The sequence below is a fragment of the Panulirus ornatus genome, chromosome 44, assembly GCF_036320965.1.
Source record: "Panulirus ornatus isolate Po-2019 chromosome 44, ASM3632096v1, whole genome shotgun sequence".
Classification (NCBI taxonomy): Eukaryota; Metazoa; Arthropoda; class Malacostraca; order Decapoda; family Palinuridae; genus Panulirus; species Panulirus ornatus.
Window position 1 is genome coordinate 3191767 of NC_092267.1, and position 15976 is coordinate 3207742.

The 15976-nt window shown below is 40.2% G+C and overlaps 1 protein-coding gene across 1 annotated transcript in view; it reads right to left on the reverse strand.

Annotated features, from left to right (window-relative positions):
• Positions 1-15976, reverse strand: part of LOC139762804 (uncharacterized) — a 70502-nt gene that overhangs the window by 48067 nt on the left and 6459 nt on the right. The window contains exon 2 of the mRNA XM_071687957.1: positions 1855-1915. Within this exon, the coding sequence (XP_071544058.1) occupies positions 1855-1915 (61 nt within the window). The remainder of the gene's footprint in view (positions 1-1854; positions 1916-15976) is intronic.

Below are 15976 nucleotides of genomic sequence, written 5' to 3' on the forward strand. Positions count from 1 at the left end.
AATGATGCAGAGAATTGCATCAAAGTCTTTGGAAAAGATGAAAATACTCAATGCCTTAGTGCAGTGAATACGGTTTGTGTGTTATGGGGAGTGAGTCTTACAGTCGTGTTACACTGTCTCTTAATGTTGTATATATGTACCATGCCTTTACTCCTTCGTATGTACACACACACACACACACACACACACACACACACACACACACACACACACACACACACACCAGCCTTAGCTAGGTACCCATTTATCGATTAGCCCTAAGGGGAGGATGAACACCTGGGTTGTATGTAGGCCGACTGCCATGTCCAGGATTCGAACACACACGGGTCCTCCCGGGTTAGCCCATGCTGACTCAGCAACAGTAACCTCACCACCAAGTGTTCTTCAGGTTGACTGACCAGAACCCGAATGCGATATCCATCATGGGTTTGGCAGAAATCTGTAATAGGTGTATGAATACTTAACGAAAAACCCAGTACGTCATGGGTTATCAACGGAGATCTTTTGAAATTTGATGCTTAGTTAATTAATGGCTGCCACAAAATTGTTTATAAAACTGAAACTTTTTGATTACCAAAGAAGGAAAATGAATGTTTATAAATAATCAGAGTTTGAGATGATATTTTATGTTGCTTGGAGAATTTCTCGACCGAGAGAAATTTGAAAAGCTCTTCTTTTAAAGAAATATTCTAATTTGAAATGAATATTTTTCTACTGAATTAAAAAAAATAGTAATAAGAAAATATATTTTCTTTTTTTCCTCTATTTTTTTTTTTCTTCTCTTTGTCAAAGTGGATAAATCTCATTTTATACGATAACTGGAAATTGACAGCCCCAACATAAAAAAAAATTTTGTCCACATCAGTTTCTTTCCCTCTACTGCAAAGCTGATGAGTTCTTAACCTCCCATCGTGTTTCCTAGCATCTACGAGTGGTCGTCTTTTTTTAAAAAAAAAAAAAAAAGGAAAGGAAATTCTTCTACTGACTCAAAAAATTCATGAAAAAAATTTCCATTTTTCTCCTCTACTTACACCCTCTTTCCAGACCCTAGCTCTGGCCCAGCTTCGATGTGGACTGTTTTCTGTGACTGGAACCTCAAACATGGAAAAAAAAAGACAATGATTTTAATTTCACTGACCAGTGAGCACCTCTCCAATGGGAAAACTCTCTCTCTCTCTCTCTCTCTCTCTCTCTCTCTCTCTCTCTCTCTCTCTCTCTCTCTCTCTCTCTCTCTCTCTCTCTCTCTCTCTCTCTCTCTCTCTCTCTAACAAGGTAGACAGCATTTCTGTCATGTATAGACAGATTGTGGCAGAGCTTACATACAGGGTCCCACATACACACTAGCCATCGTCGCAAGACAGACACATACATACACGAACACATACGTACCTATCACCATCGAGGGTACATATGAGCGTTCACCAGGCTAGAAACAACCATCATTACTCACAACTGCGCTGGACCAGGTCACGTTCTCAGCGAGAGAGAGAGAGAGAGAGAGAGAGAGAGAGAGAGAGAGAGAGAGAGAGAGAGAGAGAGAGAGATGCTCGACCGACATAATTCTATTCAGCCAGTACGCGATAAGACACGTTTTCGGGTCTCCTGTTCATTCTATTTTATTTTTTTTTTCTCCTCATTTGTTCGTAAAAGCTCGCGTTACACAACCCATCTTAAAATCTGGTGGGTGAGTTTTAACGTAGTTACGTTATACGTTAATCTTAAACCCATTTCATTTTCACGGAAAGTTATATCTTTATGTCATGATGATAACACATGATAATGATAATGATAATACATGCTTTTTTTTTTATCCCAGGTTCTTATCTCTATGACAGGTTATTAAGAAAGACTCACTCTCTACACTCGGCGTCTAAACAGTCCGGTTTGCCTCTTTCGCAGAGAGATCTGCCATGACCTGCAAATGATAAAGAGATACGTTAACTGAAGACTATAATAAGTCTGGATTACATGCATGATCGTCTGTCTCTATGGAAATAGTATACCGGACGCGTATTTACGAGAAAAATGTGTTACTAAGGGATAGATCTGTCAGAGACTAACCACAGAACAAATACATCAAAAACCCAAGCTTCAAATCCAGTTTCTAAACTGGGAGAATAGGAGAAGCATTTTACTGAACAATTTTCCATGTTACGAAAACTTATTTCCCTTCTGATGCTTGTAATGATTGAATGGTTATATGAATAATGAATATCTAATTACGTATGTCCTTTTTTTTCATAATTCTTGGGCTTTCATCTTTTTTTGTTTCTATAAATCTATCAAAATCACAAAGGAAATTAGGATATGATATGGCCTTTCGAAAGCTAATGTTCTCCTATATCGGTTATTTATCTTTTAAACAAAATGGCAAAGAAACGGAAATCATATACAATCTGGTTTACATCCAACATCTTTTCTTACAATGAAAAAAATGTAATTAGACCTGACTAATGCATACGAAAGCCGAAGAACCATAAACAACTTATACAAAGTCAAACACATGTTGTAATGAACAAACATTTAATCTAAAACTCAAAGTATCAGTAACATCTTTAACTACCGTTTCGTACAAAATTCCATTTTCTGCTATGGTTGGGAAAGGTTTACACAGACATGGGAGGGATGGCCGTGATGTAGCAAGTGTATAAACAAATTGGGAGGCCACAGAGGCATCCAGTCTATAAAGTGAACGTGGATATTTGGATCTGTTGTGATGTAGTACATACTCCCACCTGCACATACACATTCCATCCATTATATATATATATATATATATATATATATATATATATATATATATATATATATATATATATATATATATATATATATATATATAGTGTTTATGAGATAGATTCCAAGGAGCTTGCGACGTCTAGCATGGAGAGAGAGGGCAGGCAGGATGATCTATATGACACCATACTTTACATATTATTCTACCAGAGTAAGACACCATACTTTACATATTATTCTACCAGAGTAAGACACCATACCTTACATATTATTCTACCAGAGTAAGACACCATACCTTACATATTATTCTACCAGAGTAAGACACCATACCTTACATATTATTCTACCAGAGTAAGACACCATACCTTACATATTATTCTACCAGAGTAAGACACCATACTTTACATATTATTCTACCAGAGTAAGACACCATACTTTACGTATTATTCTACCAGAGTAAGACACCATACCTTACATATTATTCTACCAGAGTAAGACACCATACATTACATATTATTCTACCAGAGTAAGACACCATACATTACATATTATTTTACCAGAGTAAGACACCATACCTTACATATAATTCTACCAGAGTAAGACACCATACCTTACATATTATTCTACCAGAGTAAGACACCATACATTACATATTATTCTACCAGAGTAAGACACCATACCTTACATAGCATTTTACAAGAGTAAGACACTATACCTTACATAGCATTTCACTAAAGTAAGACACCATATCTTTCATAGTGTTTCATCAAAGTGAGACACCATACCTTGAATAATGTTCCACCACAGACCCTGCTCACCATAACTACAAAAAAAAAAAAATCTCCATAAACCTACATCACCACACATTCCCACTATGACCTCCATACTCACCATTAAACCGTCGAATTACCTACACCCCATCTCATAAAAACCATCCCATTACCCTCTAACCCCATTATACCCTGTTAGGACCACTCCATTAACCAGTGTTTGGGAGGCTGCTTTTTTCCAGCAGCAACTGCAGCTATACCCATTACTCCACATCCACACAGCTAAGCTTGTCATACGCCAATGTGGTGGCACCACTATCTCTCCACTGCGAAATATCTGGCCGGGAAAGTGTCTCTGGGCCCACATTTGTTGACGTCTTATTTGAGGAAGGCCTTTTTTTTATGCTCCCGCGTCTCGTTATAGGATCTGGAAAAGGACTGGGCTCCGAATGAATCCTTCAGCTCTGGAAATGTGGTCGAAATTTTCTCGAGGAATCTGTATGTGTGTATGTGTGTGAGTATGTCTGTATGTGTGTGTGTGTGTGTGTGTGTATGTGTGTGTGTATGCCTGTATGTGTGTATGTGTGTGTGTATGTCTGTATGTGTGTATGTGTGTGTGTGTGTCTGTGTGTGTGTTAGTGTGTGTGTATGTGTGTCTGTCTGTCTGTCTGTCTGTTTGTCTTCCTGCCTGTCTGTCTGTCTATATGTGTGTGTGTGTGTGTGTGTGTGTGTGTGTGTGTGTGTGTGTGTTAGTGTGTGCTTCTGTGTCTGTGTCTGTCTGTCTATGCGTCTGTGTAAATGTTTCCCCCAACCTCTCTCTCTCTCTCTCTCTCTCTCTCTCTCTCTCTCTCTCTCTCTCTCTCTCTCTCTCTCTCTCTCTCTCTCTCTCTCTCTCTCTCTCTCTCTCCACTTCAGTGGCTGTCAAGTGCCACGACCCAGGCAGCTGTAGTTTCTTTCTGCCTCACCTACACGTGGGCTTTCAGTCCACAAACGAACAGTTTCATCATCCCACACTTGACACTTGTCAACACCTAACTCACACGACTTGTTCTTCATAGCCATTGAACTTTCCTGTGGTTTCGGTGCATTGCACACGACACCTAGAGATGGAGCGTGAACGAATGTGGCCTTTGTGGTCAGTTTTCCTGGCGCTAACCTCGCTGAAGCGGGGGTCATTGATGCTGTTTCCTGTTAGGCTGGGGGGCGCCGCTGGGAACGGATTGAAATCGGGCAAGTATGAATATGGACGCCATTTGGTAAACATGCGATTGTCTTGGACAATCGCATGTTTACCAAATGGGGTCCTAGCTTCGTCTCTTCAATGTATATCAACTGACTTATATTTCTCTCTTGTGTCTCCCCTGATGATGTGATTATTACAGGAAAGTGCACTTGGGAACTTATCGTGTTTCATTTCCCCCGTGGACTCATAGGAATATATATATATATATATATATATATATATATATATATATATATATATATATATATATATATATATGGCGTTAACATGAGGTCCCTGATTAGGATATCAGCTGTTAGTGCCGTCTCAGCTAATATAAAAAAGTAGACGAAGAAATGCAGCTTATTGATGAACTAGTTGAACTTAAGGTCTTCCAAAAATAAGGTATAGAAATTCTCGAAAAAGAGCATTTTACCAAGTGAAGGGAGATAGGAGAATATTTCGTACATTCGCTTGCGTGTTATTTCCCTAGCGCTTCTCTCATCACATCTTTCAGACCGATGGCATAACAGGGTGTCAAGGAAAAGCTTATCAACAGGGGGGGGGCTGGCTAATTACCTTTCAGCCATGGATTCCACAGAACGGCCTTTGATCCGGGACCCGTCCGGAAAACACCGGAGTTAAAAAAAACACGCTGTTGCTTAAACTGTAAACATTCTGCTGGGAAATTTTCCTACCCTATGAGTGGGAGGGGAAATGTACACGTCATGTGAGGGATTTTTATTGTCCTTTTTGATTTTGGTAATTTGTAGTAGTGATGTAATATTACCGATATAATCAATGGTTTCAGCTACCAAATGCAAACCTTAAATGAAATCTCAATACCGATGTATAACCGAAGGACGCTGGAAAAAAAATTTAATAAAACTCATTTGGCTTTGTTCACACAGAGCGAAATATTTCGCAAAAAATCGAAGCGCTCAATTTGACCCCCGAGCAATCCCACGAGTTTTGCTTCAAAAAAAAAAGGTTGAAGTTGAGTGTCATATGTTTGCGTGGTGAGGCTCACGATACAGTTGAGCGATCGTTACTACGCTTTCTAGACCGGAATCTATCGCCAATAGCTCGCGAGTTCCCTCACATCCAGGAGAGTCACGGAAAAAAAAAAAGAGTTTATCAATAATCACAAATGCTTACGTGTTAGGGTGAAGTAAATCACAGTGGACAATAATGTTCGGGTTTATCCTAGTTTTTAGATTGTTGTAGCCAGAGGAGAGACAGAAAATGGCTACAGATACAAACATTTCAAAAATGACTTTGTTATCAGAATGGCTAGGCAGACTGAGCGATGAATGTATAGCTGATATCAAATGTGTTTATGAAATAAAGCTTTTCGGTATTATACGTATTACATTGTACTGTTCTGTTTACGTATACAGTAAATATCCTCACACGTGATATAAATAAACAGCATAATACAGCTGCTATATTCAATGACTAAAGTAACAAAATACTGTATGGAATGTGACGTTACAGGAAAAAGGAACATATTGGATAATGCTGGAGACCAAAGAATCACAAGAAAAGGGTAGTACGGAGGTACCCACCTCGGGAAACGTGGAAACATAGATACACACAGCGTAGTAACGTATAGCTGGAGATCCTAACGCAACTTGACGACATGGGGTAACACAGACGAAAGGAAGTAACAATGACTCAATGAACAAAATAGACCTGAGATATGTAGCAAAAATAAAATGATCCGAACAACGTAGTGACGAATACTTGGAGAGATAAACGACACATAAGTGAAGGAAAACTACACAATAACAGATTAATAACACTATGTCAAGACAGCACAGTATGTCAAAATCCCATAGCGTGCGGGAAAGTTGGGGAGAAATGAAACACAAAATAATAGTGACTCTAGACTGTAACGTAGACCAGAGACACATCACATAGACCGTACACTGTAAGGGGAAATATAAGACCGCTCATAATAAACGGACTTGTACACAATAACGCAGACCAAAGACTCACTGTAACCGAGCATTTAGACAGTCACATAAATAACCAAAGACTCATAATAAAACACACAATAACAAATACTTTCCGCATTAGTATAGACTGCAGTCGCATAGCACTGTATACGTTAGGGAAGATCAGACACATATTAAGCGCATAGGTTCGAATCCTGGTTGCGGTAGTTGGTCCACAGTCAACCCAGCTGTTCATCCGCTCCAAGGGTTGGTCGCTAAAATGAGTACGTGGCTCAGGCTAGGGTATATATATGTAGCGTTAATGAGATAGTCTTGGTTAGAGTCTAGTTGCCACGTCGTTCCAGCTAATATGAATTTTGAAAAATACTATGGAGAGCCACGTAAACTAAAGACGTACTAATGGGTAGTGTAGAAATTAACTTGGATAGAAGACATTATAACGAAACGTAACGAAACATGCATCAAGGATGTGATATGAAACAAAGAAAACTACGTTATGATATTTTGATTTTACTTTTTTCTAATTTCTTTCACATTTCCTTCTTTTCTTCGCTTTCTCTTTGACATCAATCACGCTAAAAGCTTGGAAAACATCATGAATTTGTGGTTTGAAATCTTTATTCAGTGTGCATTTTATGTCGGAAGGAGAAGGCAGTTGCTCAAACGCACTGGACTGTGCCATTGGCTTGCACAGAAAAGTGTTCATCATTCCAATAAGAGCTACCTCGAGCGCGACAGTGAGTTCTGGTGCGACACAACAGATGCACATCATCAATTAATTGTACAACTCCAGGACGCCCTTTTGTGGAGTTCCTGCAGATACATCGCTGCTCTCCAGCCAAGAGTTAGGAACTGATGAACTCCTGCGGGGGCGAGACGTCTCTGCAATAGACTGTACAGCGATAGATATGGCTTCTGGCTATGATACAACCTCGGTCGATGAAGCTGACCTTTTGAAGAGTCTGGTAGCACCAGATCCTGAGTTGTAACAAGGGATAAAGTGCAAGATAATATATTTACCATAATCGATAATAACATTTTACGTAAATCAATGTGTTTCGACGTATAGGGCTAGTCATTCATACTTTAAGTCTGTGAAGATCATAAACCTTACCTTAGGTGTCATAAATAAGGTATTTGTATTCTCGTAATTCAACTTTATCATTAGATATCCATCTATCTATCAATAATTACCCCAGGATGAATTATCTATCTATGATTATCCCAGGACCAATGACCTATCTATAATTGCCGCAGGACCTTTCTAAAGGCTCCCTTAGGCCATGGCTGCACTACCTCCAGTAGCAGAGAAAGATAGACTCCTTTGGAGCGAGAGGTTCTCTGATGAGACTGTCCTCTCAGTGATACAGCCTTGCCAAAGGAGACTTTTCACTTGCAGTGTACTCTCGAGTAGGTGTAGTCCGGTAACACCATCGTTAGATATCTTAGGTAGTGTAGTCTCGAGCAGGTGTAGTCCGGTAACACCATCGTTAGATATCTTAGGTAGTGTAGTCTCGAGCAGGTGTAGTCCGGTAACACCATCGTTAGATATCTTAGGTAGTGTAGTCTCGAGCAGGTGTAGTCCGGTAACACCATCATTAGATATCTTAGGTAGTGTAGTCTCGAGCAGGTGTAGTCCGGTAACACCATCGTTAGATATCTTAGGTAGTGTAGTCTCGAGCAGGTGTAGTCCGGTAACACCATCGTTAGATATCTTAGGTAATGTGATCTACGTCACTAGGCTTCATCATGACCCACGTCACATGTGTCAGTACCATCTCACGTATGACATAAGCTTCTCATAAGAACCTCCGCGTCCTTGAAGCTCTGGCCTCACAACAGCTATGTGTGATCCACTCACTTCAAAAGGCAGTATTAACTTCCCCACTACAGCTCTTTTCTTCTTGTTTCTTCATTCTTCTCCCTTCTTTCCTCTTCTCTCTTCTTCCTCTTTCTTCTATTCCTCTCGTCCATTTTCCTATTAGGTTCCTTATCTGGTCTCGAGAAGTACTTTTGTACGTGAGTGGAATCTTTTACGTAATGAAAAGAGGGCTAAACTTTTCTTTTTTTGAAACCAAGTCAAAAAAAACAAAAGAACATTGACCATAACTTCTACGCGACTTGAAAACTTGTTTCGGGGTTCAGACAACACCTGCCCACAGGCAAGATATAAAAAAAGAGGAATTTTTATACTTGAAAAAACTTGATGATAAAAATGAGATAGAAGTCGAGCGCATTGCGGTAATCGGTTTGCAGTCAACCCCTGGGGATTGGTTACCTGACTTATGCTAGGAGAATTGAGAAGCTTCGTAAAGATTGTTTCTGACGTGAGCTATGGCATATCTGGTTTGGAAGCGAGAAAGATAAATGTGATCTGCGGTCCTGGTGAAATATTGCTCACTCGTGTACTCTATCCGGAATGAAACGCGCTGGGCGAAACATGATTCAGTCAATTCGTTTTCGGTTGAACCATGATTCAGACGTTTCCATCTAGTGAACCAATGAAAATTGAGTCGATACTCTATCGTCTGGTGAAAAGTGATTCAATCAACTTTCATGTAGTGAAGCATGATTATCTTCAGTATAACAACACTTGATAAGACATCATGTCATAGAATTCAATACGCTATTCTACATAAGGAAACTTGGTCCAGTGGTCTTTCATGTGGTGAAGACAAGGATGACATTTTCCTTAATTCAGCGACACTCGTAGAGTGTGCTAAGATTCGCCAAGATTTAGATTGGCATGAGCTCTTGTCTATAGCTCCCAGTCTTTGGGTGTGCCATTACTGATTTAAGTTAGGTGTATCATGATCGTAGTCGACAGTGATGTAAACTGTCTGAGGAACGTCTCGCTCCATGAGAGTCCGTGATTATTGTGTTCAAGACTGTAGAGTTGCATGAGCCAGCACCTGTGCCAGAAAAGGGTGTCTCAGGGGTGTAAAACTTAACTGGTTATTAGCATCGTTGTGTCGTCTCAGAACTCAATCATCTGCTCGAGATCGCCATTACGACGCTGCTTAACATCGAAATCTGAATTATGTTGTTTTGGGTGTATCATAATTATTCTCATATTTGATCCAAGAATTTTTGAATAATGAGATTAAATGATTGAATCTTGGATTCATGCGTTCTTAGACATTTGCACCCATAGGAAATTCAAACAGTCTTAGAAAACGACACTGAATACTAAAGTATTTTTATGGAAATCATTTTCACTCTCTTCGTTATAGTGAGCTGGCATTGTATTAGCCTGGTAAATCATTACTCGAATAAAAAGAAAAAAAAAATCAGTACGTTCGCTGAGGAAAAGAGACGCTAGCTGAGTGCTGGAAACTAGTATTTAGCATTATTCTGTGTCATAAGCCGAATTCATAATGTCTCGTATAAGGTTTGGGCTTCGAATGGGACCTTTGCCCATGAGCTGAGCCGTCGGCATAGGTGAGTGAAATGGAGTGTGTAAAGGGAAAGATTTATGACAGCTTTTGGCTGAAGATACATGAAGCGAGCATCGATGAGACGTCTTCATGCAGGGGTATGTTAAGCTCGTCTTTGTTGATCCTAGTGAGACAACATTTGGTTTATCATAACAATGGATCACATAGCTGATAATCAGCTGTGGATTTACTATGTTTCAAATCTCGCTTCATTCCTGCAGACCGAATGGCTTGCCTATATTATTATGAAAATGCTTTAGCGAACCAGATACTCAGTGAATAGTGCTAAGTAATGAAGAAAAAGCTTTTTTCTTCTGGTGAAGGAGAATTGAACTTTATCACTCCCAGACTTCAGGGATGAATATCCTTTGACCAAAGCTCGCACAATAATCATATACATGCAGATGAGATGACATGATATTGACCCTTGTATAATATCTCGCAGTTTCATATTTATATAAACAAAGGATGATAATTGGATGCCATTTGTTGAAAGTGAAGTAATTCTACAATGGACATGACAGTTGTAGTTTCATCCATTTGTCTCATTGCTGAAAAGGAAATCAAGACGAGTTTGGGAGCGAGACTGAGCTGTGGCGTAATGGTTAGAACATTTTTTTTTTTTTTCATCTTCCCCAGACGACAACACTTCTCATCCCTGTTTGTACGCTCAACACGGACGTCCATGCCCACCCAGAGATTTTCAAAACCGAAAATCACCTGGATGATCTCTATACCGAGCCAGCAGAACAACTGTTTGACATTAGACACACACACACACTCACACACACACACACACACACACAGACACACACACACACACACACACAAACACACGGGCCTCCGTGGTGTAGTGGTTAGCATTACTGACCATGGGCCAACATGAGTGCGAATCCTGAGCACGGCAGTCGGCCTACACCCACTCCAGGTGTACATAAATGGTTATCAGCATTAAGCTGGTGTGTGTGTGTGTGTGTGTGTGTGTGTGTGTGTCTTTTAATGATATGACGGTCACACTAGTCCGTGATAATTTTAGAAAGGGGTAATCGTAATTCAGTAGTTCAGTAATCTAGTTTATTAAAACTTTATAACATCTTACATGTATCACGGTAGAAATCTGCTTTAAAAGGAGTAAATAACTCATAAAGTTTGAACTCCCAACACAAGCACACAGACCTGTACACCATCTTACGTCTCACCGTCATGACAGAGCTGGAACTATGTCCACGATCGTTAAAGGGATGTGAATATAATGTCTGCCAACAGCACCGTGCCATCAGCTAACAGCAACTGACACGGCTCCAGGTCACACCACCCAAGATAGACTGAACATCTGACCTACTCTTCAAAACCTTCGCGTTCTACTACCTTATTGCCTCATCAATAGCAGATTAAACAGCCATAGTGACATCATTCACCCATTCTGCAGACCCACCTTCACCTGAAACTACTCACCCAAATCTCCTCTTACCCGTAAACATTTCTTTCTTTCTTGTTTAAAGACGTTTTACTGATTCCAGCAGCTTTCTTCCCAACCCATATATCTGTAACACCTTCCCCAAAGTATCTCTATCAACACGCCGGATGGATCAGATGAATTTCGAAATGATCAGTAGACTCGTGTAGTCTTGGTAGGGTTTGGTAAGCGTGAATAGGAGACAAAATCGCGAATGATTATAGTAGTTCCCCTTTATAGCTATTTCCAGTGAAATATGAAATAAATATACGTGGAATTATTACTGTTAGAAAACAGAATATTCTACGTTATAGGCAATTTTCCAGCCACATTGTGAAATATAGTATCCATGACAGGGGATGGTTGCCACATAGGGATAATATAGATATTTATTTTATTTGGTATATAGGTTATGATAATGTTGTACTCATTGGTATCCTGACACAATACATGACAATCTCATATCCCTTGGAGTTGGGACACATTCCATTCCTGTTTCGAAAACATGATATAAGGTTTCCAGTTTCTTTATTCCACTTACGGTGATCAACACAACGCAGTATTGTTAGCCTATCAGAGTCGATATGGGACATTCCCGTCGTGGTATTTCCACTCACCACCGAAACATCACAGGCAACAGAGGGTCATCATCACCCTTCGCTCCTGAAATCGCTCGCTGGATCAGTGTTCCCAGAGCACACAGTAGCGTTAGGGGCTATGAGCGACCAGCCCCAAAGCAGCCAGCCTCTCTGCACAACGCTACAGGAAGACAAGGTAATGATTGGTTCAGTGAAGAAATGTGTGATTGATATACTTAAGGTCATATATTTAGATTACAGCTTCCACCGTTGTTAGTATTCGCAATGACTCCAGTTTGCACTGTGCCCTATCCGTTACCAATATCACACCACGGTCCCATACCAGCAACAAAACTGGAGTCAACTAGTTCTAACACTCTATTACTTTCATTAATATCATCATTGTTGTTATCAACATTAATATCATTATTACTATAGATATCATTATTGTTTTTATCATTATTATTATTATCATTATTATTATTTTTTTTTTTTTTTTTTTTTTTTTTACCTCGTCGCTGTCTCCCGCGGTTGCGAGGTAGCGCAAGGAAACAGACGAAAGAAATGGCCCAACCCCCCCATACACATGTACATACACACGTCCACACACGCAAATATACATACCTACACAGCTTTCCATGGTTTACCCCGGACGCTTCACATGCCTTGATTCAATCCACCGACAGCACGTCAACCCCTGTATACCACATCGCTCCAATTTACTCTATTCCTTGCCCTCCTTTCACCCTCCTGCATGTTCAGGCCCCGATCACACAAAATCCTTTTCACTCCATCTTTCCACCTCCAATTTGGTCTCCCTCTTCTCCTCGTTCCCTCCACCTCCGACACATATATCCTCTTGGTCAATCTTTCCTCACTCATTCTCTCCATGTGCCCAAACCATTTCAAAACACCCTCTTCTGCTCTCTCAACCACGCTCTTTTTATTTCCACACATCTCTCTTACCCTTACGTTACTTACTCGATCAAACCACCTCACACCACACATTGTCCTCAAACATCTCATTTCCAGCACATCCATCCTCCTGCGCACAACTCTATCCATAGCCCACGCCTCGCAACCATACAACATTGTTGGAACCACTATTCCTTCAAACATACCCATTTTTGCTTTCCGAGATAATGTTCTCGACTTCCACACATTTTTCAAGGCTCCCAGGATTTTCGCCCCCTCCCCCACCCTATGATCCACTTCCGCTTCCATGGTTCCATCCGCTGACAGATCCACTCCCAGATATCTAAAACACTTCACTTCCTCCATTTTTTCTCCATTCAAACTCACCTCCCAATTGACTTGACCCTCAACCCTATTATTATTATTATTATTATTATCATTATTATTATTATTATTATTAATATTATTATTATTATATATTATCATTATCATCATTATTATTATTATCATTATTATTATCATCAATATCAGGACCATAATACTCGCTATTATTATTATCATTATCATTATCATTTTTTCTTTATTCATTATGATCAATATTATTATTATTATTATTATTATTATTTTTTTTTTTTTTTTTTTTTTTTTTTTTTTTTTTTTTTTTTATACTTTGTCGCTGTCTCCCGCGTTTGCGAGGTAGCGCAAGGAAACAGACGAAAGAAATGGCCCACCCCCCCCCCCCCATACACATGTACATACACACATCCACACACACAAATATACATACCTACACAGCTTTCCATGGTTTACCCCAGACGCTTCACATGCCTTGATTCAATCCACTGACAGCACGTCAACCCCTGTATACCACATCGCTCCAATTCACTCTATTCCTTGCCCTCCTTTCACCCTCCTGCATGTTCAGGCCCCGATCACACAAAATCTTTTTCACTCCATCTTTCCACCTCCAATTTGGTCTCCCTCTTCTCCTCGTTCCCTCCACCTCCGACACATATATCCTCTTGGTCAATCTTTCCTCACTCATTCTCTCCATGTGCCCAAACCATTTCAAAACACCCTCTTCTGCTCTCTCAACCACGCTCTTTTTATTTCCACACATCTCTCTTACCCTTACGTTACTTACTCGATCAAACCACCTCACACCACACATTGTCCTCAAACATCTCATTTCCAGCACATCCATCCTCCTGCGCACAACTCTATCCATAGCCCACGCCTCGCAACCATACAGCATTGTTGGAACCACTATTCCTTCAAACATACCCATTTTTGCTTTCCGAGATAATGTTCTCGACTTCCACACATTTTTCAAGGCTCCCAAAATTTTCGCCCCCTCCCCCACCCTATGATCCACTTCCGCTTCCATGGTTCCATCCGCTGACAGATCCACTCCCAGATATCTAAAACACTTCACTTCCTCCAGTTTTTCTCCATTCAAACTCACCTCCCAATTGACTTGACCCTCAACCCTACTGTACCTAATAACCTTGCTCTTATTCACATTTAGTCTTAACTTTCTTCTTCCACACACTTTACCAAACTCAGTCACCAGCTTCTGCAGTTTCTCACATGAATCAGCCACCAGCGCTGTATCATCAGCGAACAACAACTGACTCACTTCCCAAGCTCTCTCATCCCCAACAGACTTCATACTTGCCCCTCTTTCCAAGACTCTTGCATTTACCTCCCTAACAACCCCATCCATAAACAAATTAAACAACCATGGAGACATCACACACCCCTGCCGCAAACCTACATTCACTGAGAACCAATCACTTTCCTCTCTTCCTACACGTACACATGCCTTACATCCTCGATAAAAACTTTTCACTATTATTATTATTATTATTATTATCATTATCATTATTATCATCATTATTATCATTATTATTGTTAATCATTTCATCATTATTATCATTATTATCCTTTTACATTATCATCACTCATTCTCTCCATGTGCCCAAACCATGTGCCCAAAACACCCTCTTCTGCTCTCTCAACCACGCTCTTTTTATTCCCACACATCTCTCTTACCCTTACATTCCTTACTCGATCAAACCACCTCACACCACATATTGTCCTCAAACATCTCATTTCCAGCACATCCACCCTCCTGCGCACAACTCTATCCATAGCCCACGCCTCGCAACCATACAACATTGTTGGAACCACTATTCCTTCAAACATACCCATTTTTGCTTTCCAAGATAATGTTCTCGACTTCCACACATTCTTCAAGGCTCCCAGGATTTTCGCCCCCTCCCCCACCCTATGATTCACTACCGCTTCCAGGGTTCCATCCGCTGCCAGATCCACTCCCAGATATCTAAAACACTTCACTTCCTCCAGTTTTTCTCCATTCAAACTTACCTCCCAATTGACTTGACCCTCAACCCTACTGTACCTAATAACCTTGCTCTTATTCACATTTACTCTCAACTTTCTTCTTTCACACACTTTACCAAACTCAGTCACCAGCTTTTGCAGTTTCTTACATGAATCAGCCACCAGCGCTGTATCATCAGCGAACAACAACTGACGCACTTCCCAAGCTCTCTCATCCACAACAGTCTGCATACTTGCCCCCTTTCCAAAACTCTAGCATTTACCTCCCTAACAACCCCATCCATAAACAAATTAAACAACCATGAAGACATCACACGCCCCTGCCACAAACTTACATTCACTGAGAACCAATCACTTTCCTCTTTTCCTACACGTACACATGCCTCACATTCTCAATAAAAACTTTTCACTGCTTCTAACAACTTGCCTCCCACACCATATATTCTTAGTACCTTCCACAGAGCATCTCTATCAACTCTATCATATGCCTTCTCCAGATCCATAGATGTTACATACAAATCCATTGGCTTTTCT